The sequence below is a fragment of the Artibeus jamaicensis genome, unplaced genomic scaffold (genome assembly GCF_021234435.1).
Source record: "Artibeus jamaicensis isolate MK-2021 breed Jamaican fruit bat unplaced genomic scaffold, CSHL_Jam_final scaffold_537, whole genome shotgun sequence".
Taxonomy (NCBI): Eukaryota; Metazoa; Chordata; class Mammalia; order Chiroptera; family Phyllostomidae; genus Artibeus; species Artibeus jamaicensis.
Window position 1 is genome coordinate 42,215,459 of NW_026522047.1, and position 27,734 is coordinate 42,243,192.

General features: G+C 47.8%; 1 protein-coding gene and 1 long non-coding RNA gene across 2 annotated transcripts; one reads left to right on the forward strand and one right to left on the reverse strand.

Annotated features, from left to right (window-relative positions):
* Positions 1-3,397: 3,397 nt before the first annotated feature.
* LOC119063749 (uncharacterized) lies at positions 3,398-21,409 on the reverse strand. The gene is made up of 3 exons (XR_005085240.2): positions 21,323-21,409; positions 19,530-19,722; positions 3,398-3,480 (listed from the first exon to the last, which is right to left on the reverse strand). It is a non-coding gene; the product is annotated as an uncharacterized LOC119063749 (long non-coding RNA).
* Positions 21,410-21,584: 175 nt separating this feature from the next.
* On the forward strand, positions 21,585-25,429 carry FEM1A (fem-1 homolog A). The gene has a single exon (XM_037165229.2). It carries the CDS (start codon positions 21,796-21,798, stop codon positions 23,788-23,790), a length of 1,995 nt encoding a protein of 664 aa, XP_037021124.2. The 5' UTR covers positions 21,585-21,795; the 3' UTR covers positions 23,791-25,429.
* The last annotated feature ends 2,305 nt before the right edge of the window (positions 25,430-27,734 follow it).

A 27,734-nucleotide genomic window follows, 5' to 3' on the forward strand; every position in this document is an offset into this window, starting at 1 on the left:
GCAGATGGTGATTGGGAGAACTATGTGAAATGCCAAGTTGCCTACTTTGAAGGGGACTGAGGTGTCATTGTCCTGGGTACAATGTTTCCTGTGTCTTGTATCTTCTTCAGTAAATGTCTCTGTCTTTCATATTACATGGCTGAATACCTTCTGAACAGACCCCATATATCAAAATGTTAAATATTGTTGTTTTAAGCTACTAAGTTTTAGAGTAATTTGTTTGCTACACATTATCATTACTATGATTATTAGAGTAAGTTTTATAAAGTGAATTAGTATATGGGTTTTAATAGACACTCCTGGAAGGCAGAGTTCCTGTCTTAGCTAGATGCTGGCGCCATTCTGAATCTCAGTTTCCTCATTTGTAAAAGGGCTTTCTACAGGATGTAATGAAGATGAAATGCAGGTAAAGTGCTTGGCTGAGGCACTGCACATAAGACTGGTCAGGTGTACAGGCACCTGTAACGAGGATGATGATTTCGGGGACAGGGACTGTCTCATCTCTACCTTGTCTAGTGTCATCCCTCTCTGAACATAGGCTCTGATCCTGGTGGGCTTTTCAGCAACTATTTGTTAACACAAAATCTGTGCATCTGTGTTCTCTCTGTACACCCTGACCATGCTAGGGGGAGTCCCTGGCCTGGGTCCCATCTGTGTTGGCAGACTGCGTGCCCCCTGTCTGGGTCTGTGACCTTAAACCTGGGTGTACACCCACCTGGATGTCAGTTTCATGGGGACCTCGTGGAGACTGGGTTGAGGGGCTGGGGCCTAGGAAGAGCTAGGGGAGGGAAGCAGCTTGGCTCTCTCTTCCGATCCCCCCTCCTCACTCTCCTGCCAAGTCTCCAGACCCTCTACACAGCCACTTCTCTCCCACACTTGTCAGGAAGGACTAGCGGCAGGCGTTGCCTCGGCAACACTGGGATGCCCAGCAACAAGTCCTCCGTGTGCGTCACGTGTTCGGAGTGGACCAATCTGAGGGCCCGCCTGGAAGCAGGTCAGCCTGGGCCAAAGTCCGCCTCCCTTCCTCCTCCCGCCCAGGCTGGATGCTCGGAGCTAATTACCGTAATTGCGGTGGGAGAGCTCCGGGTGCGCGGGAGCTGGGGCTGGGGGCTGGGGGCTGGGGGCTGGGCAGGCCCGGAGGAGCTGAGCCGGGAGGGCAGAGAAGTAGAACCCTCTCCCTCCTGCAGCTTCGCCAGTGCTTCCATATCCTCCATGAAAGAGCTCGTTAAGCGCCTACTGCGTACATTTACTGTAGGGGAGGAGGGTTGGTGCACTTGCAGTGCGAGTGGGAAACTGCAGCCTCCAGCCTTGGTAAATCTGAACTTGGGGGCGCGAATCAGATCAGTGGGTTTAACTCTCAACATGTTGGGGTCTCAACATTTGGGGGCTCAATCATTGTGGGCTGTATTGACTTACACACACCATATTTCACTTTGTGTCAGTTTTCTCATGCACGAAAATATGAAAAATACACTCTTGAAGGGAGTGTATAAAAAGACAGCTCGGAGCAGATTGGGTTTGAATTCGGTCTCTGCCATTTACCGCTCTGTGACTCTAGATGAGTCCTTTACCCTCTCTGAGCCTCTGATTCTTCAACAATTAAGAAACCAAACAAATAGGAGGATCTCAATATGTATTTGGTGGGAGTGGTATTTGTTGAGAGAATGTATGTGAAGCATACAGTAGGCATTTAATAAACAGAAGCTCATCATCATCATCATGGTCCCTGATTTTACTTAGGAGCTGTGAGACTTTCACGCATCAGTTAACGGCTCTAAACACAGTTTTTCCACAGATAAAATGAACAGACTGAATAGGTGTGCCGAACTGGCAGCCACTGGGGTGTGTTCCCTCATTTGATTTTTCCAAAGGCCCCAAACTGGGGACTTCCACATGAAATACCCCTACATGAATTTGAATTTTTGATTCCTGGACCGGCTGATCTCTTAAATCCCTTCCAGTTTTTTGCTTTATTCATTCTTTCAGCAACAAACATTAATTGAGCAACTACTGTGTACCTGTCCTGAGTCTCAGTCCTCACCTTCCTTTGCAGAGAACAGAGAGAGGCTCCAAGGACTAGCTTTATCACCGACCACAGGAAGTGGCCCAGGGGCTCAGCGGACCGGAGGCTGGACCCGGACTTCTTTCAGGTTCTCCAAAACTGCTTCCCACGTCCAGGCCTTGGCAACTGCTGTTCCCTTTGCACCTATTATTCCCTTGGCCTGGCAGGCTCTGTTCACTGATCGGCTCTTTCTCACCTTCCTGTCTCTGCACAAAGGGCACAGCCTCTGAACTGCCTCAGTGACACAGGTACATCTTACTCCCTTCCACCACTGTTATTGCCAAGAATACTGTTCCTGTTGCTTCCTTCACTGCTAGGACAGGAAGCCAAAGGAAGGATGGGGAGGGTTGTACCAGGAATTTTGTTAATACACGAAGCACCTCTGAAAGCTGAAAAGAGAGAACACATTGTTTGGTGTTCATTCAAGGTCCTTCCAGGACTCAGGGTTGGACAGGAAACAAAGTCCATCTATGGAGGCTTGGCTTTCCTCACCGGCTGCGCAGCTGAGAGCCACCCTTTGGAGACTGGAGGCTGGTCCTACTCAGCACACAGACATTAACCACACAATGTGGCTACAGGTGTGGGCTCTGGTTTCCAACAACACCTCTCCCTCCTTTCCTGCTGTGTGAGTCTGAGCAAGTGTCTCAATCTCTCTGTGCCCACTTCCACCTCTGGGAAATGGGGCCAATAGTACTAAGCTTAATTTAAGGATCAGACAAGGTAGAGAGAGCCCTTACCTAGTGAGTGCTCAATAAATGGTAGCTGGCATTACTACTTAAACAGAAGAGGGGGTTACAGAAAGGATGTTGTGAGGGCCAGAGAACCAACAGGAAAGCTAGAAAATTGGTTTTGGAAACCGGCAGGTGTGCGAGAGGAATCGTTCAGGGGAGCAGCAGGATGGCTTGGGGGAAACATTCAGCACCAGCCAGTCACCTTTTCTTGGTGTGACCATAAGCTAGCAATCTGACCTCTGTGTTCTTCCTGTTCCCCCTCAGGGACAAAACCATGTTCTGGCCTCTTGGATGGATGTGAGAGCAGAGCAGATAACCTGAAAAAGGTGCCAGAAGGTTCTGGAAGCCCTGAACCTGGTACATACAGCAATATCCCTTAATATCTACTGTTAGGGCCCAATGTTTGTGGGACATTGTGCTTGTTGCTAGGGCTACAAGGGAGTATGGGAGAGCCAAGAAAGAGAGTGCCAGAGAGCAGAGGTGGGGGGGAAGCCTTATTCGAGTCCTGCTGGGTCCCTAACAGGCTTTGTGACCTGGAGAAAGTTGCTTTCCCTCTCTGGGCCACATCCAGATGAGAGGAAGGGAGCTCTGCAATAGGAAGACCTCCTTTCAGATCCCTCCTCTGCCCCCTACTTGCTGAGTGTCCTTGGGGAACGTCTTCACTTCTCTAAGCCTTGGTTTCCACGTCTGAAAAATAAGATTCAGTAATTAATTATGCTGCACATGGCTGTGAGAAGTGAATTAGAGCATTTATTCATTCAATGACTATTGATTCCAGGCACTGGGAAAGACAGTGGGATAAAATGAGCCCTTGCCCTTGGATGATCCATAAAACTCTTAAGACAAATAAGTGAGCATCAGCATTATAATAATTATTATACATGTTTTTTCAGTATGCATGTATATATTATCATATATTTTATTATATGTAAAATGTGCAGTGCTCGGCACAAAGTAGATGCTCGGGAAACACTAGCTGGTATTATTGCAGTAATTCCAGGATACACACTGTGAGATTCTCTCATCTCTCTCCGGGTCTGAAGTGTTAAGTCCCTGGTGTAGTTCTCACTGGGGGCGGGGACTGAGACCTTCGTTAGGGATTCCCGGAGGCCTCAGGTGAGGAGGGTGGCCTGTGTGTGGTCCTGTTTGTGTGTTCTGCCCCTTCTGGGTAAATGCCTCTATTAATCTCCCCCTGCCTGGGCTGGAGGGTCAGGTTTCAGGCTGAGGCAGATGTTGTCCAGAGTAGCCCTGTTTCCTTAATCCTCAGGGCTCCAGAAACTGTCCTTAGAAGAGAGAACAACAGGCTTGCTGAGGCCACCATCTGTGCAGTCTTGATATATAAATGCTCATGAGGGTGGCAGGAGCGAGGTCTCTATAGTAACGGCTGAGGAGGGGGCTGTGTGTGTGTGCATGTATCAGGCAGGGAACAAGGAGGAAGAATCACCCAAGACCCTTATTTCTAAATCTTTTTTTCTACTGTGATGAGCTTTTAATTAATACTCATTGCTGGCTTATTATCCCTGGAGATAATTAGCTACTGTTCCTAACTGGAGCCCTCATGGGGGACATTCTTTAATGAGACTCAGTCATTTCTGCCCACCTGCATCTGCCCTTCTCCTGGGACACAGGCAAATGTTGCTGATCCTACAGACCCAGAAGGGAGAAAACAGAGCAAAGGGGACCCTCACTGAGATTCCCAGTGAGATGACAAGGGTAGAACCCAAATTAGCAAGGGCATAGTAAGTGATTACAAACCACCCATAATAGCTATGGCTATTACGGAAGGCAGAATGGAGCCTCCTAAGGGGCCAGTGTTTGCAAGAGAAAGTCACTGCCTCTCTTTAAATGGACCAAAGAGGTGGGAGCAAAAGAGGTGGGAGGATGAAGGACTCTGCAACTAAGTGGTCTTGAGTCTAAATGTGTCAAGTCCAGAGTCTCCTCTTGACCTACGCACATTATGTTCCTTCTATGAGTAAGACAATTCCTGCAACTTCACCTAGCTCACTCCTTCTTAACCATAGGTTTCAGTTTATACAGTGGTACCTCCTCCAGGAAGCTCTCTTTGGTTTCCCCCCCATCTTCTTCCACATGGACTGTTGCAGGTGACCCCCTTGGGTTCTCACAGCACCCCAAGTCTCTTCAATCACAGCATTGTTCACTTGGAGCTGAAATAGCCTGGGAGTATCTGTCTCTTCAACTAGGTTTTTGGTTGAAGATTATGTAGGATTGTGTTCTCCTATATATACTGCTAAGTGAAAACAACATGTTTTTCAAGATGTGTATAGAATGCTACCTTACGCATTAAAAGGGGAAGAAGACATTGCACACTGCTTAGGTGACTAAAATAGAAGCCAACAATACCAAGTGCTAACAAAGATTCCAAACAAAAAGCATTCATCTACTGCTCATGGGAATGCAAAATAGTGTAGCCACTTTGGAAAAAAAGTTGGGCAGTTTCTTAAAAGTCAAATATACCCGCCTGACAAGAGGGGCTCTGTTGGTTGGGTATCATCCTGCACAGTAAAAGATTGTCAGTTTGATGCCTGGGTTGTGAGTTTGGGTCCCTGGTTGGGGCATGTATGAGAGGTAACCAATCAATGTTTCTCTTTCACATAGATGTTTCTCTCCTTCTCTTTCTCCTTCCCTTTCCCTCTCTCTAAAAATAAATAAAATCTTTTAAAAATCATATTCTTACCATATGACCCAGATATCTCACTCCTATGTATCTCTGGAGAGAAATCAAAACATAACTGTCCACACAAACACTGATATGTGAATATTTCTAGCAGCTTTATTCATAATCCCCCAAACCCAGAGACGTCCCTGAACCCTGTGTCCCTGCACTGGTGAATGACTAAACAAACTATCCTCCACCCACATAATGGAATGCCACACAGCAATAAGAAGAAGCGAATTCCTGATACACAACAACATGGGTGAATCTCCAATGCATTGTGAAGAGTGAAAGAAGCCAGAAACTGTAAGCTGCATATCATGTGATTCCATTTAAATGATGTTCTGGAAAAAGCAAAACTATAAGGATGGCAATCAGAGCAGCAGCTACCAGTAATTAGGAATGGGGTATGGAGTATGCCAGGGGGCACAAGGGAACCTTTTGGGGTGAAGAAAACTGTTCTGTATCTTGACTATCATGTTGGATACATAACTGTGCATTTGTCAAAATTTATAGAACTGTACACCTAAAAATATGAATGTTACTGTTTATAAATTATACCTTAATATACCTAGCTTTAAAAGTGAATTCTGCCCTGGCTGGTGTGGCTCAGTGGATTGAGTGCCAACCTGTGAACTGAAAGGTCACCAGTTCAATTCCAAGTCAGGGCACATGGCTGGGGCTTGTCCCCAGCCGGGGGAGTATGAGAGGCAACAGATCGATGTGTCTCTCACACATCTATGTTTCTCTCCTCTCCTTCTTCCTCCCTTCCCCTCTCTCTAAAAATAATAAATAAAATTATTTTTAAAACCTTCTTTTTTTAAACTTTTTTAAAGGATTTTTATTTATTTATCTTTAGAGGGGAAGGGAAGGAGAGAGGAGGAGAAACATCAATGTATGGTTGCCTTTCGTGCGTCCCCTGCTGGGAACTGGCCTGCAGGGAACTGCCCTGCAACCCAGGCATGTGCCCTGACTGGGAATCGAACCACAGCTGTCTGGTTTGCAATAGAGTTATCTTGTTACTACAAGCCCACCTCTCTGCAAAAGAGATGGGAAACATAAGACAATGAAGCACATTGCATGATCCTGAACTGAATCCCAATTTGTGAAGAAATTCCATAAAGGACAGTATAGAGGCAACTGATGAAACTGGAATGTAGACTAAGGATTAGAGGGTAGTGTTGTCACAATTTTAACTTCATGGTTGTGATTACCTCATTGTAGTTACATAGGAAACTGTCCTTGACCTTGGGGAACGTAGGCTGAAGTGTTTAAGAATGAAGGGGCAGTTGTGTCTGCCACTTATATGGTTGAAGTAGAGACAAATATATATGTAGAGAAAAAGGCAAAGATGAAATGAATGTTGGCAAAATGTTAACAATGGGTGGGTGCATCTGAGTAAAGATGATATGGAAGTTCATTGCATTTTCTTGCAACTTTCCTGTGAGTTTAAATATTTTTTTTTCAAAATGAAATGGTTAAAAGGAAAAGAAGAGGAAGAAATGAACAAACAAAGCAGCCATTTCCAGGCTACATTCCCATTTCTCCTTCTTCCTTTGTAGCAAGTTCTCTGCTCCTTTGGAACTGTGAAGCCAGAATGAGCCTCTGCGTGGGAGGCAGAATGAAGAAGTTAGAGTACTTCTGATGAGTCATACACTTGACAGTGAATTTACTGAGTACCTACTATGTGTCAGAATTCCAAATAGCTTCTGCACCCTCTCCCCATGGGTTTGACTAGACTTCTCCCCAGTGCGTCGATGGAGTTAAACCTTGGTTTGGCCATCTTTGCTGACAACCTTATCTGACATTCCTGGATCCGTGGGTGATCTGCAGGCAGCTCACCTGTGAGCTCAAATTCCACAAAAGAAGCAGCCGTCATAGGGGACTTTCACACTGGGGAGAGCACAAGCTAGGACACAATTCCTTCCATTGTCATGCATACTATTTTTGAGAAGAGTTACTTTTTCCTGTCCTCACCCTCCCTAAAGGAAGGTTAGTTGCCAAATTAGTAAATGTGCCTCCCCCAGTGCCTAATACAATAAAGTTGTTTTGAGTAAATGGATAGAGTGTCTCAGAAAATAACAATAACTACATTGTTAGAAAATGTGCCAGGTCCAGACAGTTTTTCTAATGCTGTGCCAAGCTGCACTGGAGCCTGAGACAAAAGGAGAAAATTGGGAATGCAGATCCTGTCTTTATTTACAATGCTGATATTTTGTTTATTGTGGGTTTCGTGCACTAATTTTTATTTTTAAAACATTGCATTGAAAAAATATTTATTTTTATTTTTGAATTGTGGGGTTTTTAAAAATATATTTTATTTATTTTTAGAGAGGGGCAAGGAGGGAGAAAGAAAGGGAGAGAAACGTCAAAGTGTGGGAGAGACACATTGATTGGATGCCTCTCACATGCCCCAACTGGGGACCTGGCCTGCAATCCAGGCATGTGCTCTGACTGGGAATCAAACCAGTGACCTTCCAGTTTGCAGGCCTGTGCTCAGTCCACTGAGCCACACTAGCAAGGGCATGCATTAAAACATCATTTATTTTGATTACTGAGGGTTTTTTGTGTGTGTGTGTGTGTGTGTGTGTGTGTGTGTGTCCCCTTAAATTTTGCTCTCAAGGCAAGTACCTCCCTCACCTTAGTCCTGGCCCTGATTATTTATTTCCAACATGCAATCCACACCATAGCATTATTTTTTTTCCATCACAATGCTCTGAGAAGATACTACCATTATCACCATTTTACAGTTGAGGAAGCTGAAGCACAGAAAGGTTCCACTGTTCCTGAAGTCCCACAGCAAGGAGGAGAAAAATTTCAACTTGAACCCAAGTTTGGGTGTTTTTTTGTCACAGAGCCTTCTCAGTAAAGCAAAAACAATCAACTAAGTTATGAGGTGGGTGTTGGGTCAAAAAATCAGAAGGTCTGGACTTGAGTCCCACCTCTGCTCCAGGCTCCTCTGAACCCTACATTCACACAGACCTCAGTTTCCCACCTGGAACTGGACTTAAATATTCTGACCCTCACGTGTTTTACCCCCACACAATTTACCGGCTTTCTCTCCTTACTCAGCAACAGCACAAGCCGGACATGGGGAGAAACAGGTTCTGACAGCCAGAGCTCCTAAGCCCATGAGGAGCTCAGAGATCCAGGAGGGGGTTGGGCCAAGTGGGGAAATCCTGGGGGCTACAATGAGTGTCCCCTTCCTCTTCAGAAAATCTTCAACCCAGTTTTTGGGCAGATGCCAGTCTTTTATTCTGAAGCCGAGGCCACTGCCTATGAGGTAATCTTTGGAGCTGCATTCGAGGCAGAGTCCCATTGGCCCGCTGGTGAAGCCCCTCCCAGGGTTCCCAGTGTCCCGCCTTCCCCAAAGCCCATAAAAGAACAGTCCCTGCCTCGGCAGTCACTGGACACCTGCATCTGCCTACAAGACTGGAAGGAGGTGAGACACACAAGGGAGGGACTTAAGCCGCGTGGAAGAAGGGTGGTCGGGGGGACCTGGTACCCTGAGTATGGGGCTGGCTTGCAGGTCAGCGCATGGAGATCTTCCCAGAAAGCGACAAAGAAAGCGAAGTTTGACGGTCTAGAGAGCAGAGACCAGCCGGGCTGAGTATCTGGTAGGTAAGACCTGGGGACCTGGCACGAGGTAAGGTATGAGTCCTAGTTGCGACCTCTCCGAGTCTTCCCCCATTGCCATTATGAAGAGCCCCAGGAGGAGCATCGGAGAGAAAAGAAATTTTGAGGAGTGGGTTCCCAAGAGTCAGAGGAACAGAGAACGGAGGGGAGTGGGTTGAGTCGAGGAAGAAAGGAAAGTTAAGTTTTTCTTCAGCACGGAGGCTAAGGACAGCTGTCCGATGACCACGGAAGGAAATTGCTGTTTATTTCAGCACCTAGGCTCCGGACAGCGCCTCTCAGGGTCCAGGAAGGGAACCGCGACCTGCTTCAGCACAAGGTTCTGGACAGCTCCGGGCGGGGTCTCTGGCAGACTTCAGTTCAGCACCAGGACGCAGGACAGCTCCCCAGGTGAAGGGGAGCCCCACTACCTTGCTGGGGGAACAGAGTGTGGTCTGCGGTGTCTGATGTCACTGGAGACTTGCCCCTCATTTAACGGATTTTTCAACGCATTATTTTACAGATGAGATAAAACCGCACACAGAAACCTGTAATTCCCAACAGGTAAAATGACCAATCCTTAGGATTGTGGGGGAACAGATGACTGCCAAGATGACATTATTGTGGCCTTTCTAGACTTCTGTGGGAAACATTGTGTCAAGCATTTTTTACATACATTATATCTTGCCATCTTCAACCTTTGGACACAGGGGTTATTACATCCAGGTGACAGCTGAGGAAACTGAGACCCAGAGAGAGGCAGATATGTAGCTAGCCCGAGAGGTCTCAGGCCAAGGGCAAACCTGCAAGTCAACCCCACATCCATCCAATTACAAATTCCATGTTTCATGAGTGGGAGTTGGGTCCTTGGAGATCAGACCCTTTCACTTCCCAGGAGGACCAGGAATGGAAGACAGAAGACAATGGAGAAGCACGAAGTCCACGTGTTACCCGAGTCTCAACTTGGCTCAGGTGAGAGGAAAGAGCTGGGTTGGGGGATCTCAGACACAGGGCAAAGTGTGGCAAAGAAGACTGGAGTGGTTGTGGTCTAGTGCTGTGTGGAAGACTAGTGATTTTGTTGTTCTGCTGTACTATGACAACAAGTCACAGCTTCCTCATAGCGTGGACTCCCATCAACCTCCACCCAAGATGGACAAGCAAGTGTAGGGGGCAGAGAGCCAGGAAGGAATCACTTCCACTCAGGGGGTGAGCTGCCTAACTTCGTGGGACAAAAACAGGGCAGGGAATAAAACAGGGGTGCGCTCCCCTTGAACACATACCAATGTGCCATGCATGATGTTGGCCATGTCACTCATATGCCACCCACGGCCTGAAAATACAAAATATCTGACTCTGAACCCAGGGCTCTGACCACCTCCCTACACTTTCCTGGGGAATCAATGAGGGAATGGTGCTTGAAGCCCTCCCAAGACCAGGATTCTACGGAGACATTTCAATAAAATTTCCAGGAATAATTAATTTTCTCCCCAACCCTACCATCAGTTCCATGGACCAACTACAGGACAGTGTAAATTTGTGGCTGGTAGGTGAGTTGTTGTCAAGGCTCAGTCCCAGTTCTCCGAGACATCCTAGTCAAACCGTAGACACTACACCCAAGTCATTCCAGCCTCAGAGCCTTTGCTGTGTCCTCATCTTGAAATGCTCTGCTTCCCACAGTGCTCCGCAGCTCCCTCTAACTTCTCATCCAAGCTTCATTTCATCAATGGAAACTTCCCTGTGGCCTCATCGTCCTCCTTGTCAAGTCTATATATGCTCATAGATCCGGATACCTTCTCTCCAGCACTTACTCCAATTACTGTTAACTTTACAAAAACTGTTTCTCTCGTTATACTGTGAGCTCCATGAGGGCAAAGAATGTATTTGGATTTTTTTCACTCCTGTCTCCCTAGCACCCAAACTATGGCTTGCCACACAGCAGATGCTCAGTAAATGTTGGGTAAGTCAATAAAGGCATCAGAGAATAAACCAATGCATTAATTAATAAATGAATTGATGGCCCTGGCTGGTGTGGCTCAGTGGATTGAGTGCCATCTTGTGAATGGAAAGGTTACCAGTTCAATTCCCAGTCAGGGCACATGCCTGGGTTGTGAGCCAGGTCCCCAGTTGGGGGTGTGCAAGAGGCAACTGATAGATGTCTCTTGCATACTGATGTTTTTCTCCCTCTCTTTCTCCCTCCCTTCCTCTTCTCTAAAAATGAATAAATAAACTATTTTTAAAATAATAAATGAATTGATGATTTCAGCACACACATGAAGATCCTGCTTCTCCTTGGTCTTCCCCAGAGAGATACCATAGGGTGCTGCAGGTGTTTATTGGGGAGTGTGATTAAATTTGTGGACACTCAAGAGCCAGCCAGCCAACTAATAGCCCCAGGAGAGAGCCAGGCTCATTTAATTAGTGATTACCAGGCATTGATTCCTCATTAGCTCTGGCAACCCCCGTCTCTCTTCTCGGCCCCAAACAAATGAAATCTTTCTCTCTCCAGGAGTACTGCCTCAGTGAGTTCATTAACAAGCAGAGAAAATACAATTACAAGACACCTACATGCCAGATGCACTTTGAGAATGGGTGGGGAAAGGGGTTCAATGTCTGGGTTAAGGCTAATTGTGAGAGATTTTTGTTATATATAGAATCGCCCTTTGGGAATGGGAGAGCATTCAGACTAAAAAAAAAAAAAAAAAAAGACACCCAGATACTGCCCTTCAGGGATGCCCATGAAAGAAGAAATTCTGCCCTGGTATTTCTATGAACATCCCCACTGCGTGCCTCACAGTCACTCCAAATTAACCATTTCAAACCGAACACCTAATCCACCTGACCCCCACTTCACCCTCCCTCCATGTTCCATCAGTGTGGCAGCCTCTCCACATCCCAGAGTCCCTACCCTCCTCATCCATTTCTCCAACCCTGAATTTGCCAAGGGGAGTCATTCTGGGCAAATCCATTCTCTTCTCCAGCCCTCTGCCTTCATCATTGCCTGCTTATCTCATGGTCTCTTTCCTGCCCAAAACACATACATAGTCAATTTATTCTCCACATACAGTGAGGGGTCTTTCTAGAACACAAATCTGACGAAGTCCCAGCATTGCTGTTAACTCTTCCAAGACTCTCATTGCCTGAAGGGTGAAATTCAAATTTCAAAATGCAGCCTGTCCTGTCCTGGGTGAGAGTATTGCCTATTGTTTTCCCACCAACTACACTCAACAACTAGCCCACCCAGGACCATTTTGGATTTCTCTAGGAAGCTCATAGACCATGCAGATTCCTAGGACCCTCTCAGTTTCAATAAGCCAGAGGTGGGGTAGGTCCCAGCAGCTTTCCCACTGATTCTTAAAAAACAAAACAAAACAAAACAAAACAAAACAAAACAAAACAAAACAACATTTATTTATTGATGAGAAAGAGAAATAGCTATTTGTTTTTTCACTTACTTGTGCATCCATTGGTTTCTTCTTGTATGTGCCCTGACCAGGGACTGAACTCACATCCTTGGTGTATAGGATGATGCTCTTACTAACTGAGCTACCTGGCCAGGGCCCCACTGATTCTAATTTAGGGTTTGATAAAAAAAAATTACCAAGAAAACCACCAACATTTATTTCTCCCAAATACTCCTGGGAAGGGGAACCTCATTTATTCTCACCAGTTTCATCATTACCCCCCCCGACAATGCCCAGATCAGTGTCAGCACCCAGTAAGTTCTCAGTTGTGATAAACACTGGTGTCTGAGACCCTTTTTCAGACACAGAAACACGAAGGCCACATGGAGCTGAGAACATCTGATCTGAAGGGAAAACCCATTGAGATTTCTTATTACATCTGGTCAGTGTCCAATTATCTTCATTTGGGATTCCATGAAAGTGGAGCCTGAAACAAGGAAAGTGATTCCAGGAACAAAGGAACCAGAGAGTGAGGCAAAGAAGCAGGGAGTGACAACATGTGGGGATACAGTCCAATTACTCTAACAGACTCAAAATAGCAGTGGCTTAAACAAGGGGAAGTTTATTTTCTTCCCTTTGACTCAGCAACTCCACGCCTAGACTTACACATAAGAAATGAATATGTACTTCCACAGAATGAAGGAAAGAAAGAAGAGAGGGAGGGAGGCCAATCAGTTTCTCTTGAGCAATTGATGAAGTCCACACCTGGACCACTTCCCTTATCAGCTCTCATGCTCAAGGGCCACTAGGCACTTGCTTTGCCCTGGTTTCTAGCACCCCAGGGCTAGAGACAGCCCTATTGTCCTGGAGCTTGGAAATTTATTTAAATTAGCAACACCAGGAAGCCCAGGAAACCTAGCTAACTCAACAGGCTTTCCCTGCACAAGCTGCCCCATACAGCTCCAGTTTACTGTCCCCCCCCCACCAGTCCTGGGATGTGCCTTGCATTCTCTTCTTTGGAGCCCCAAGGAACAAAGCGTCTGCCTTTCTTGTATCTGAGTGTCATTGTGTTGTGTTTCTCCATAAAAACTTTAAATCTCATAAAATAAATAAACAGAGCATAATATTTGCATTTTAACCACCTTAAAGTGGCAAATCAGAGGGATGTAGTACTTTACAAAGTTTTGCAACCGTCATCGCCCCCCTCAGTTAGTTCTGGAACATTCCATCACCCCAAAAGAACAGTTTCTACTACGCATTCACACCCCATCCTCCTCTTCCTGCAGCCCCTGGAAACCATTAGTGTGTTTTCTGTCTCTGTGGATTTGTCTCTTCTGGGCATTTCATTTCAATGGACTCGAACTATGTGGCATTTTGTACCTGGCTTTTTTCACCAAGCAGCATGTTTTCAGGGTTCATCCATGTTGTACTGTTTATCTGTGCTTCATTCCTTTTATATGGCTGAGTAATATTACACTGGACGGATATACTAGGTTTTCTAAAATCCAGATACTGTTTTAATAGCTTTAGATACATTAGCTCCTATGATGTAGGTGCCATTAGTATACTCCATTTTATAGGAGGGGAAACTGAGGCTCAAAGAAGTGAAGCAAGTTGCGCAAGGTTACACAGCTAGAGGGTGTAGAGCCAGGACTGGAATGCTGGAAGTGTGCATCCAGTGTCTGCATTTGGAGCCACTGTCTTACACTCTTTCTCACAATCTGGTACACATAGATAATGCAGCAATTGTGACATGTCCCTCTGTCATTTCCACAGGGGAGGAGGCCAAGATGAAGACAGGAATGGAGACTTGTGGTCATATAGAGAGTCATCTTCAGCCAAGGCTGGAGAGGGGTGTGAGGGCAGAACTCAGATGCTGCATCGTCTAGGGAGGGTGGGGGGTCTGCCAGAGAGGGCGCTGATTATATCCTGTATCTTAATAGATCCTTCAAAAGAGAGTCGCTTGGGTTTCCATGACAACAGGCAAGCAGCATCACAAGGAAATAGCTGAGTTTCCTCCCCCAACCCACATCTGGCTCAGGAATCTGTTCTCTTCCATGCCTGCCTTCCTGGATCCAGAGAGAGCACCTGCATGGGTGGTCAGAGCCCACACCTGCTGATGCACTTAGACACCCCTCTCCCTGGCCCTGCCCCAGCTGAGTGATGGAGGGATGGACAGAAACAGAACACACTGGCCACATGTGCAAAGTGAGGCAGAAGGGACTGGGCACAGAGAAGGGTTCCAGGGGCCTCCATATCACCCCAAGTTTTCCCAGGAACACTGCCGATCAGCCAAGGGTTTGAAGAAAGCTTTGAGATGGAAATTGTAGACTTCCGCCAAGATGGAGGCGTAGGTGGAAGCACTGTGCCTTCTTGCACAACCAAGTATAAAAACAACAAAATTTTAGCCCTGGCTGGTGTAGCTCAGTGGATTGCTCGCGGGCCTGCGAACCACACAATTGCGGTTCCATTCCCAGTCAGGGCACATGCCTGGGTTGCAGGCTGGTTCCCCGCAGGCCAGTTCCCAGAAGGGGATGCACGAAAGGCAACCATACATTGATGTTTCTCTGCCTCTCTCCTTCCCTTCCCCTTTAAAGATAAATAAATTTAAAAAAAAGTTCTAGCAACAAAAATGCAGCCAAACCACAGAAAATTGAACTATACGGAAGTCTGACAACAACGAACCCTTCAGCCAAACCGGTAAGAGAGGCACAGCCAGCAGCAGAGCGGGGTTGGGCAGGAAAGATCCACCGGACTGACCAGGGCGCACGACCCAGGCACGCCGGCAGACGTAGGTGGATCCCAGGTGTGGAGTAGCGGGAGGACCCACTGAGGGCACAAGGCAGTGGACTCACTGAGGGCTGACCACGGTCACACATTTGTGCGCAGATAAACCGGTGAAGGAGCGAGTGGTTAGACCCTGCAGGCCCCAGTGGCGGGAAGCGGCAGAGGGGACCGCCATTGTCCCTCTCTAACCCGCCCCCACATACAGCGTCATAAACCAGCGACCTGGGTGGCCCGGCCCTGGTGAACATCTAAGGCTCTGCTCCTCATGTATAACAGGCACGAACAGATCAAAACACGGCTCAAGAACAACTCAGGGCCCCAGAGCCGATAAATCTAAGAGATGAAGAAATAGCCAAACTTTCAGATGCACAGTTCAAAACACTGGTGATCTGGATGCTCACAGAACTGGTTGATTTTAGCCACGAATTAGAGGAACATATGAAGGCTAAACTAACTGAAATGAAGGGAAACACGCAGGAAACCAATAGTAATGGAAAGGAAACTGGGACTCAAATCAAAGGAGTGGACCAGAAAGAAGAAAAAAAATGACCAAGCAGAAAAGGATGAGGAAACAAAAATTCAAAAAAAATGAGGAGAGGCTTAGGAACCTTCAGGACATCTTTAAACGTTCCAACATCTGAATTATAGGGGTACCAGAAGGGGAAAAGGAACAGCCACCAGTGGAAAACTTATTGAATAAATAATAAAGGAGAATTTCCCCAATCTGGCAAAGGAAATAGACTTCCAGGAAATCCAGGAAGCTCAGAGAGTCCCAAAGAAGTTAGACCCAAGAAGGAACACACCAAGGCACATCATAATTACATTAGCCAAGATTAAAATGAAGGAGAGAATTCTAGAAGCAGCAAGAAATAAGGGGACAGTCACCTACAAAGGAGTTCCCATCAGACTGTAAGTGGATTTCTCAAAAGAGACCTTACAGGCAAGAAGGGGCTGGAAAGAAGTATGGCAAGTCATGAAATCCAAAGACCTACAACCAAGATTGCTCTAGACAGCAAAGCTTTCATTTAGAATGGAAGGGCAGATAAAGTGCTTCTCAGATAAGATCAAATTCAAGGAGTTCATCATCACCAAGCCCGTATTATGTGAAATGTTAAAGGGACTTATCTAAGAAAAAGAAGATAAAAAAGATGAATAGTGAAAGGACAGCAAACTCAGTTATTAAGAACCACACCTAAAACAAAAGCAAACTAAGAGGACAGCTAGATCAGGAGCAGAACCATAGAAATGAAGATCACATGGAGGGTTAGCAACAGGGGAGTGGGAGAAGGAGAAGGAGGGAGAAGGTACAGAAAATAAGTAGCATAGATGGTAGGTAGAAAATAGATAGGGGGAGGGCAAGAATAGTATGGAAAATATAGAATCTAAATAACTTGAGACATGTGGTCATAAACTAAAGGGGGGAATGGTGGGGGAGGGGGTGTGCAGGGTGAAGGGGAATGAAGGGGGGAAATAGAACAACTGTAATGGCATAATCGATAAAATATATTTTTTAAAACAGAGATGGAAATTGTTAAGAGGACTGGACAGGTCAAGACTTTTTAACTGGCAGTGACCAGTCAGGTTACAGAATGTGCTCCTCAGGGTAGAGAAGGGAGACTTGACAGAAAGCAGGGGAGGCAATTATTGGAGAAAATTTCATCCTTGTTTCATCCCACCTGGCCCAGACTCAGTGATAAACCAACCAGTGGTCAAGGGAAGAAAAGCACGGAAGGCGAGTGTTTCTCACTGCCATGGAGAGCAGCTGCAAAGGACACTATTGGGACAACGGAAAGCGCTGGAGTCTGGGGGGTGGGGCTGATCAGATGATGGGGCTTATCAGGGTTACAGCTCCCGATTTGGATCACTGAACTGTGGGTCTGTGAGAGGACAACCTCGTTCTCAGGAAATGCCCACTGAAGTACTTAAGAGTAAAGGTTGTCAGGACTCCAAATTGCTTCCTCAAATTATTCGGAAAACATTACCTATATGTTGTGTGCATATATGTGCATTACATCTTATTTTACATGTCAAATGAATTTATATTTTATACATTGTATATTATTTTACATATTTTACACATATGTAACATCTGTAGTACATTATCTTCTGTTATAAATGTTATATACTATTATATAGTATAAATGTTATATACCCTATATATTAGTGTATTACATTTATATGCATATGTGCTATATAATAAATATACATTATATAGCTGGGAGTGACTGCTCATGGGACTAGGGTTTCCTTTTGGGGTGAAAAATGCAGGAGTGTGCAAAAGTAGGTTCACAGTGTTTTGTATGGAAAATAGCACAATAATTAATGGATAACAATACAAGAATAAACTGCTTTGCAGACTCACAACTGTGAACCAGCTTCTGCCCACCCTGTGTCTTGGACCTCAATAGAGGTGATGCTGGTTCAACACTGTGAATGTACTAAAGGCACTGAGTTGTTTAGGTTAATATGGCTAACTTTACTTCAATGTTTTTTAAAGATTTTATTTTATTTATTTTTAGAGAGAGAGGAAGGGAGGGAGAAAGAGAGGGAGAGAAACATCAGGTGTGGTTGCCTCTCCCGCACCCCCTACTGGGGACCAGGCATGTGCCCTGACTGGGAATCAAATCCGTGACCCTTCGGTTTGCAGGCCCATGCTGAGTCCACTGAGCTACAATGGCCAGGGCCAATTTTTAAAATTTCAGACTCAAAGAAAAGATTTTCTCTTGCTCATTGTCACAGGGAACCACAGACTCCTGTAACTGAAGGACATTTCTGTTAGAGATGAGCAAAGGTCACCCCTTAAGGCCCTCGATGAGAAAGAAAAAGTATATCGAATGCCACTCATGTCAGTCGTCACTGCTGGAGAAGCAGTGACTAAAATGCCCCCACATGGCTCTCCTTTCTCACTCCCCCTCTCACTTCAGGTGTGCACGGGTATCTTCACAAGCCAAACTTCTCCTATCAAAAAAAGACACTTCACCACAGTGAGCTAAGAAAGTAGTGTGGACAATGTTTGCTACTCAGCAATGTCTTATCTTGAAGGAAAAAATCAAGAAGACTTTGATGAAATGTCCTTTGATAGATGTGTTTACCTCTGACTGTCTCATTCAGTACATTATAAAAAAGAACCAATTGTATAATTGATTTCGGAACTTTTAAAGAGAATGAAGTGTCCCCTCATCGTTGGCAAAGAATTCCCCTGCAACGCTCTCTTGTAGGCGCGGAGTGAGTGATTCAATGACGTACCGAATGCGCCATGCCTGCCCTGTGGTCTGTCCCCCGGATCTTTGCTCTACGTGGTTTTAAAACATATCTCCAAACTTATTCACATAATTCCTACATCTAATTCCCTCCCCTTGAAAGAATGGCACCTGACTCTCTCCCCTTGAAGTGGGTCAGACTTAGTGAGCTTCTCCCAGAAAACGACAAGGGGTGGAAATGACCGAGTGACTTTCAAGGCTGCACAGCACCTCCTAAATACTCTGTCCACAAGCACAGTCACGTTGCGGTTTAGGGCTTCAACATGTAAATTCTGGACACAATTTGGTCCACAGCAGTCAGTAAGCTTGGGGTAATTTGTTAAGCCAAAACAGACAACTAGAATAACACAGAACACTGCTTCTTTCAATAACTACCTGAAACATTCCCTGTCTGTCAATGAAACATCTCCCAACTCCCTCCTACCCTCCCAGGCAGGTACGATCTATTCGTCCTCTGGGCTCCTACACCCCTGAGCCCCCAGCCTGATTTAGGCAGTCGTTCTTAATCAGATTCTGGGCTCTTGAGAACAGTGTCTGCCTGCTCACTGATACATCCCCAGCTTGTAGCACATGACCCAAAACAAAGTAGGTGCTCAGAGTATCAATAAAAATGGCTGAACAAATGAAACAAAGACATGCCAATACCTCAGGCTGAGCTAAACGGCACAGATTTATGTAGTCCCTCAAGACCACATTGAGTCTAGGGTTTCTTAGAAACTAAACCATGGCATATTTTCCCAATGAACAGGCTGTTCCCCAGGGAGGAAACACACGTAGTAAACAAACTCTTGGGGAACTGTGTGATTTGGTTAGTAATTATAGATAGGCAAAATGAAGCCACAAGCTACATTTAACACAATTCCAGTTACTATTGTTGCATCAGAAACTATTCCAAAACGTACAGGCTTAAAACAATCAATTTCTTATATGTCATGGTTGCTGTAAGTCAGGAATTTGGGCAGTGTTTAGCTTGAGAGTGGAGCAGGGAGCTTCTTTTGTTACCTGTGTGTGGTGTCAGCTGGTGGATGACGTGTCTGGAAGGTCCAAAATGGTTCCATTCACGCAGGGGACCCCAGAGGGGATGGCCGGAAGGCTGGGCTCAGCTGGGACAGTAGACAAGAGGGTCTACATGTGGTCTGTCCAGCATGATGGCCTTAACTTCTTTTATGGTGGTTGATTTCCCCAGAGTGGGCATCTCAAGAGAACAGTGGATTACACAGAATTGATATTGAGTATTTCTGATTAGTACCAAAATTGAAAAAAAATTCCTATACTCTGATTGAATTAAAAAACTCCTTTGGGACCCTTAAAGACAGGGAGAACAGGGGAATCTGGTGATCTTTTGTACCCTAAACTCAGAAATCCCAGCACCACTGGGCCAAGTGTTATGAGAGAAACTCAGTTCTTCTTGCTGACACAATAAAGAATTAGAGATCAGAGAGTCTATTAGCACGTACACAGGGTTTATTAGTGGTAAGTTCTTGTGGAAGAGAATGGGCCTTGCCAAGGTGGGGGTGAAAGGCCAGAGCTTGGGTGGCAAAAAACATGGGTGGCAAGAGCACTAGGTCCTTTGTCCTGAGGGCTTACATAGTTGGTGGGATGGGGGTGAAGTAGTTACATTTTGATTGACAGTAAAGGTGGTGCCAGCTTTCCTGGGGTGGGGGTGGGGGTGGGGGTACATGGCTACCAAAACAAAGGTATGTGTGGGTGTATATTGGCCTGAATCCTTATCTTGTTCCAGACCACATTTGTTCCATCCCCAGAGACAGGACAGGAGGCAGTTAATTAAAGTTGGGGCAGTTACCCAAAGTCATTTATGGGCTGTTTCTCTAAGGACTAGGGACTCCCTCGTAAAACAGTGACCAGAGGTAGGCAATTCACCAAAGCTGTTTTATGGGTTTTTTCTTTGGGCACTGTGAACGCCCTCCTCTTCCACCTTCTAGACCTTGGGTGAATAAATAGTTTCAAAGGCTTTCTTTCCCAGGTAGTGGAAATGATACACAGAATTTCAAGGTGTTAGCATGGTGTTTCCTGTGATGGAACACCTGGTGATATTACTGGATCAGACTCAGGACTGCTGAGTTAGTGGGTGAGACATGTCTCCCTTCTCCTTGCTGCCTTGGTTTACTATCTAACCTACTTAACGAAAGTAGCCACAAGTCCACCAACATTCAAGGAGCAGGGACATAGTCCTCACCTCTCAAGGTAGGAGTGTCAGGAGCCAAACAAACTGAGGATTTGGAGCCTTCATTTGCATAGAAATGGACCAATCAGGGTCATGAACCTAGACTCTTCCTTATATAAGCCAGTTTCACCAGTTTCATCGGAGTGCCCTCTATTTCCCTACAAGACTGAATTTCCTCAGCAGGGGCCGTAACACCAGCACTGGAGCAGCAAGAGACCCTCATTGGAGCAATTTGGACTGAGCTGTCTCACACCTAAGCTGCCTCACAGCCCAATCGTTTCACGCCCAAGCTGTATCACAATTGAACTGCTTTCACTAGCCCCCCTCCTTTATCCCACCCCAAGGATTTCTAGTGGCACTAACTTGGTGGCAACCGTCTTCAGTTGATATAGTATTAATGGGTGAGTGAATGAAAAGAATGAATGGATGAGAAATGAATGCAAGAGACTGACCCTTAGGACCAACTGTACTTCCCTGCATCCCTAACATCCTGGCCCTGTCGACTTTCCTTCCTCTCCCGAGCGCCCCCTGTCAGAAGCCTGTGTCAGATCGTTTGGCCAGCTTAGCTAGCATTCACTCTACATAATTGGCGCCAAATTGCTCCCAGTACCTTTTGGGGAATGTAGTCTTTGGCTCTCGCTTGCGTTTCCTCTCAGCACTAGCACTGAAGCCGCCACAAAACTTTCTTTGGGCCCAAAGCTATTGCGATGGCATTGCATCTCGGGAATTGTAGTCCTCTGTTCAGTTTCCGCTGCAATCGGCAGCAAGTGGAACGACAATTCCCACCATGCACTGTGCTACCAGTTCGCTGAGGCTGGTCCGCAGACTTCTGGGAAATACAGTTCTCAAACCTCATAGTTCCTTCTATATCCTATAGAGCAGGCAGGCTCAAGGGACTACATTTTTCTACGCGCTCCCCTTAGCTAACGCCGTCAGGCAGCGGCAACCATTTTGTCTCGCCCAGGAAGCCTTTAAGATGGCGGCGGGGGAGACGGTGAAGGTTGCACCCTGCCCCTCCCGGCTGTAGCCCGTCGTCTCCCGGTGTCCCGGCGGTCGGCCAATGGCCTGGAGGAAGCCCGAACCATGGACCTCCGCACCGCCGTGTACAACGCCGCCCGGGACGGCAAGCTTCAGCTGCTTCAAAAGCTGCTCAGCGGCCGGACCCAGGAGGAGCTGGATGAGCTGACAGGCGAGGTGGCCGGAGAGGGGACGCCGCTGCTCATTGCCGCCCGCTATGGCCATCTGGACGTGGTCGAGTACCTAGTGGACCGGTGCGGCGCGAGCGTGGAGGCGGGCGGCTCGGTGCACTTCGATGGCGAGACCATCGAGGGCGCGCCTCCTCTCTGGGCCGCCTCGGCCGCTGGCCACCTGGACGTGGTGCAGAGCCTGCTGCGCCGCGGGGCCTCAGTGAACCGCACGACGCGCACCAACTCCACGCCCTTGCGTGCAGCTTGCTTTGATGGACACCTGGAAGTAGTGCGCTACCTGGTGGGTGAGCACCAAGCCGACCTGGAGGTGGCCAACCGGCATGGACACACATGCCTTATGATTTCCTGTTACAAGGGCCACCGTGAGATAGCCCGCTACCTGCTGGAGCAGGGCGCCCAGGTGAACCGGCGCAGCGCCAAGGGTAACACGGCCCTGCACGACTGCGCGGAGTCCGGCAGCCTGGAGATCCTGCAGCTGCTGCTCGGGTGCAATGCCCGCATGGAACGTGATGGCTATGGCATGACCCCGTTGCTGGCGGCCAGCGTAACTGGCCACACCAACATCGTGGAGTACCTTATCCAGGAGCAGCCTGCTGGGAAGGAAGTGCAGCCAGAGCTTGCCCAAAAAGGCTCCTCTACCAGTCCAGGATGCGTGATGCCCCAGGGGGCCAGCTGTTGCAGTTCCTCCCCAGAGGAACCACTTAGCAGTGAATCTTACGAGAGCTGCTGCCCCACCAGCCGGGAAGCTGCTGTGGAAGCCTTGGAATTGCTGGGAGCCACGTACGTGGATAAGAAGCGTGATCTGCTTGGGGCCTTGAAACACTGGAGACGGGCTATGGAGTTACGTCACCAGGGGGGCGCATATCTGCCCAAACCAGAGCCCTCGCAGCTGGTCTTGGCCTATGACTATTCCAGGGAGGTAAACACTGCTGAGGAGTTGGAAGCACTTATAACCGACCCAGATGAGATGCGCATGCAGGCCCTGTTGATCCGAGAGCGCATCCTTGGTCCCTCTCACCCAGACACTTCCTATTATATCCGTTACAGAGGCGCTGTATACGCAGACTCGGGCGATTTCGAGCGCTGTATCCGCTTGTGGAAATATGCCCTAGACATGCAACAGAATAACCTGGAGCCTCTGAGCCCCATGACCGCCAGCAGCTTTCTCTCCTTTGCTGAACTCTTTTCTTATGTGCTTCAGGACCGCACAGCCAAGGGCAGCCAGGGCACACAAATCGGCTTTGCAGACCTCATGGGGGTGCTCTGTAAAGGGGTCCGGGAAGTGGAACGAGCCCTGCAACTGCCCAAGGAGCCTGGAGACTCAGTCCAGTTCACTAAGACCCTGGCCATCATCCTCCACCTGCTCTATCTGTTGGAGAAAGTGGATTGCACACCAGACCAGGAACATCTGAAGCACCAGACCATCTACCGGCTGCTGAAGTGTGCCCCCCGGGGCAAGAATGGCTTCACCCCTTTGCACATGGCCGTGGACAAGGACACCACGAATGTAGGCCGATACCCAGTGGGCAGATTCCCCTCCCTGCAGGTGGTCAAGGTGCTGCTTGACTGCGGGGCTGACCCAGACAGTCGGGACTTTGACAACAACACGCCACTGCACATAGCAGCCCACAATAATTGCCCTGGTATCATGAATACCCTGATAGAAGCAGGGGCCCATATGGATGCCACCAATGCCTTCAAGAAAACGGCCTACGAGCTGCTGGATGAGAAGCTGCTGGCTAAGAGCACCATTCAGCCCTTCAACTACATAACCCTGCAGTGCCTTGCAGCCCGTGCCCTAGACAAGAATAAAATCCCCTACAAGGGCTTCATCCCCGAGGAGCTGGAGGCATTCATCGAGCTGCACTGACAGGGTTCTGAGGGGAAAACCCGGAGAGGTGTAGCCCACACCAGTGCTCGCCCACTCTTGGTGAGCACTTCAGGTGGCCAAGGGCTCTCCCACCTCCACAGCCCTGCACTTCTGCAGAGCGGGGATAGGAGTTAGTTGTTGGTGCTAGAAGCCTTCAGGATTGTGTGCTCAGAGAATTGTCTTTCTCAGGAGTATGCGCACCCATCCTTAATTGGGAGAAGATGCACAATCTTCCAACATCCCATCTGCCTGGGTCTCAGAAGATTTTGCCTTCTTACTGAGAGGCAGAGGGATTGAAGCCATTGCCTTCCTCCCCTGCTAGAAACAGGAAGAAACTAAGAATTAGGTCTGTTTTTCTTCGGCCCTTAACATGGCTGGATGAACCTAGCCACAAAATGCAGTGTTAGGATTGGGGGCTCCCAAGGTGGGAAGTTGGAGGATTCAAGAAGCAAGACCGCCTCTCACTTCTTCCAGCATGGTTGCCCCTGCTCCCTCCCGGAGTTGCCACAGTTGGCCTGCCAGGGCAGCCTGCCATTTGCATAGCTTTGGGCTGGTTTGGTGTTCTCTTTATTTAGCAGGTGGGCAGACTACAGGCATTGCACAGGAGTTCTGAGGTTTTGCTGCCATTTTTTTTCCTTAAGAATTTAACATTTTCTTTTAAAACTTGCTAAGTTAATTTTGTGCGCCAAGGGTTTTTGTTATGCCTGAGGTGGCTGCCGCCACCAGGATCGAGCTTCATTGTGTGAAGAATTTGGTGAAGGAGGTAGAAAACCATGGTATCGGTTCCTAGAACACAGGTGGCTATACATTTCTTAAAACTTCACTCATTCGCCTTTTTCTTGGGCCTCCTGTATTTCCCATCCTCATTGAAGTATTTTCTAAATAGGATCGGGCTAAGTGCCCAAGAAGCTGAGCTTGATGTGAGCTTCCCACTAAGAAATAGCAAGGTTAGCTTGGGGCTTGGTTTTTATAGATTCTGAGTCAGAGCTGCAGGCCGGTTCAGCCCCACAGATATGTACAAGTGTACAGTGTTATCATGGGCATAACCGCCCTGAGTGGCTCCAGACACTCTTCCCACTGCTCAAGGCTCGAAGCCCGGTCTTTGCCAGGAAATCTTAAGTGCAGCATTAACGCTGCATATCAGTTGGACGAGGCAGTGAATGCTGAGAGCTGAAGCAATATAAAATCTTGGCTTCCCACAACTCAGGGTATGAAGTACCTGTGTAAGAGAACCTGCTGCAGGGAGATTTGTCTTCGGTTGTACAGCGTGTCCCCTGACAGGAGGGGCAGTTCTTGGCCTGCTTGGGCAGCAGTGAATGGTGGAAGGGGACAGAGGCTCAGAAGAAAGGTCACATCCAGGACAGCAGCATCCTCATCCCACTCCTCTCCTGCAGCCTTGTCCAGTGGCAGGTACACGGAGGCCTCCGGACACCACAGCAGGTCCCTGGATATTCTACCCTCTGAGAAAACTAGGCCTCGTATGGACTTGCAGTGTTACTTAGGACGTTATTTATTCACGAGACCGGGTTTTACCTTCCGTCAAGGCAGGAAACTGCACAGAATAAAGAAATGAGGCTGTTTAAATTGTGAGTCCTGGCACTGGTATTGAAGTCATTAAAAAGACAACATTTGAAGAGAACCACCTGGCAGTTTCTTGTTGGGTAGGCGGGGGAGGAGGTGGGAAGTGGGCGCCCCTGAGAGTTAAAGGCCGCAACGTCCGATGGGCAGCCCTTGGGCCGCCCTCTCTAGCTGGAGGGGTCTGTCTCTGTGCTGGAGCTGTGTGTAAAGTTTCCCTTGGAAACGGGGCATTACTGCATAAAAAGTGAACACCAGACACCCCACTTTGTGGGAGGGTTGCCATGAAAAAGAGGGTGGCTCGACCCTTCTGAAAGGTGAGGAAGGACCAAGGAAATGGGCCCCTAATCAATGGGAGACCCACGGATGGAACCAGTGCAGTGCTGTGGCCCAAGAGGTCTGCTCAGGAGCTTGGCGAGTTTTCTGGAATTGGTTCTAGTGTAGGACAATCCAGGCCCCTCTGTTTCTACTGCCATCTCCCTTGTGAAATTCTGGTTTTCTCCACATTGGCACAAACTCCTGCCCAGAAACACGGCCCCATTCACTAGGTGGTCGTTGAGGCTTTCGGGGCAGCCGTTGTTTGCCAGGCTTGCTCCAAATCTAGGTGTGAGGACTGAGCTGTCATTCCTGAGGTCGGTGACCGCTCCATGTTCTCACCCCCTGTGGCAGGCAGTAGGGGAGGCCATGGCCTGGGGACATTGGACACCCAGTGGCTCATGGGACTGGAGGGCTCTTCTGGTTTCATTGGGGGTCCAACAACTTTTGTAAACCATAGTTTGTTGTTTATGCTATTACAGTTGTCCCAGTTTTTCTGCCCTGGTCTCTCCACCCAGCCCAGCCCCAACTCAGCTACAGCAAGGATGTATGTATACTTGCCTTGAAGAGTGGGTTTCAAATCAGATTTCTCAGCCATGCTTTCCTGGGAGACAACAGTAGAAAAAGCATTTATTGAACCCTGATTGTATACTGGCACCATTCTACCTGCTTAAGTTGGTCATCTTGGGGCTATTAAGAGGTGTTAGGAGGTTCACCAAAGAGGAAAACTGCTCTGTGCCAAATGCTTCACAAGCTTGGACTCCCTGGTGAAAACTGTCTGAAAACAGCTCAGGCAGGTTCAGGTGAGGGTGGTTTCAGCAGCTGGAAACGCCGGAATGACCCCGTGCCTCTGGGGTCTGGACAGGGCAGCCAACAGAATGGAAGGCAGCTTTCTGCCAAGTCCAAAGTTTCATTTGGGTTAGACCAATCAGTAGCCTGGAAATAGGGGCTGGAGGAGGAGGCTGCCTCCCCCAAACATCTGTACCCCAGGTAAAGTTGGGGTGTTGTAAAATGGAACAGATTCCATGGAGGAGGGAAAAAATAAAACATGATAAAATTACTATGTGTAATTTATCTGAAGAATCAAGCTCAGAGAAATGAAGTGGCCTGCCCAAGGCCACACAGCCAGGATAATGACCCACTTCACCGATACTTGAGCAAACAGGCTCAGAGAGGAGTGGGGGTTTGCTCAGGCTCAGCCGGGAAGCATGCATCCTCCCTCATCAATGGAACCGCTGCACCCACTCGCTGTCACTCCCCACCTTTCTGCCTCCACAGAACTGAAGTCAGGACCTGACATTCTGCTCATTAGGTCATCCACTTGCTTAAAGCCTTCCTCAGACCTTGCAGAGCCCTGTGAGGGTCTGTCTTGGTCACGGCCATGAACTTAGCTCCCATGGGTTGAGTGAGGAGATGGATGAATGCTTCTCAACTCCCAGAATTCCAGTCCTTGGACTACTGGGGGCAGCTTCAGGGAACACGGGGAGCAAGCCCTGATGGCTTGGCCATACTCAGAGCCCGCTGCCCCTGCGGGATTCCAGCGCTGTCATCTGAGCAATGTTTATAGAAGGGAGTGGAGTTAAAGATAGCACGGCTCCAAATCACATCACAGGCCCAAAAGGTAAGATGACCAGCCCCTGGGACCGCTGGCACAGCAGGTCACTAACTCCATGTGCCTGGAAAAAGGATGGGTGGGGGTGTGGATTCCTGGGGGAGATTCTGTGAGGACTGGACAGAGAGCGGTTCCATCTGGTGGTTGTCACGGGTGTGAGGTGATTCCCAGCCCACATTCAGGCAGCACCTCCCCTTTCCCAGGGCTGGGGGAGAAACGTTCCCGCCCTTGACCCCAGCACCTGTGGTGTTCATAGGCTACAAAAGAGAATTGAACCTAGGCGTTGAGCAAGACATTTGAGACCCCCCAGGGCAACCCTCTCCCCCTGCCCTATGCCCTAATGTCCTCTACTAAAAGCCCATCGAGCAGTGACCGTGCTAAAACGTCAGTTTCCTTGCGAAGCCCTCCCCAGTCATCAAAGGCACAGCCCCAGCCACCCCCC

Coding starts and splice junctions, on each gene's coding strand:
- FEM1A (XM_037165229.2), top strand. CDS start 21,796: ATGGACCTCCGCACCGCCGTGTACAACGCCGCCCGGGACGGCAAGCTT.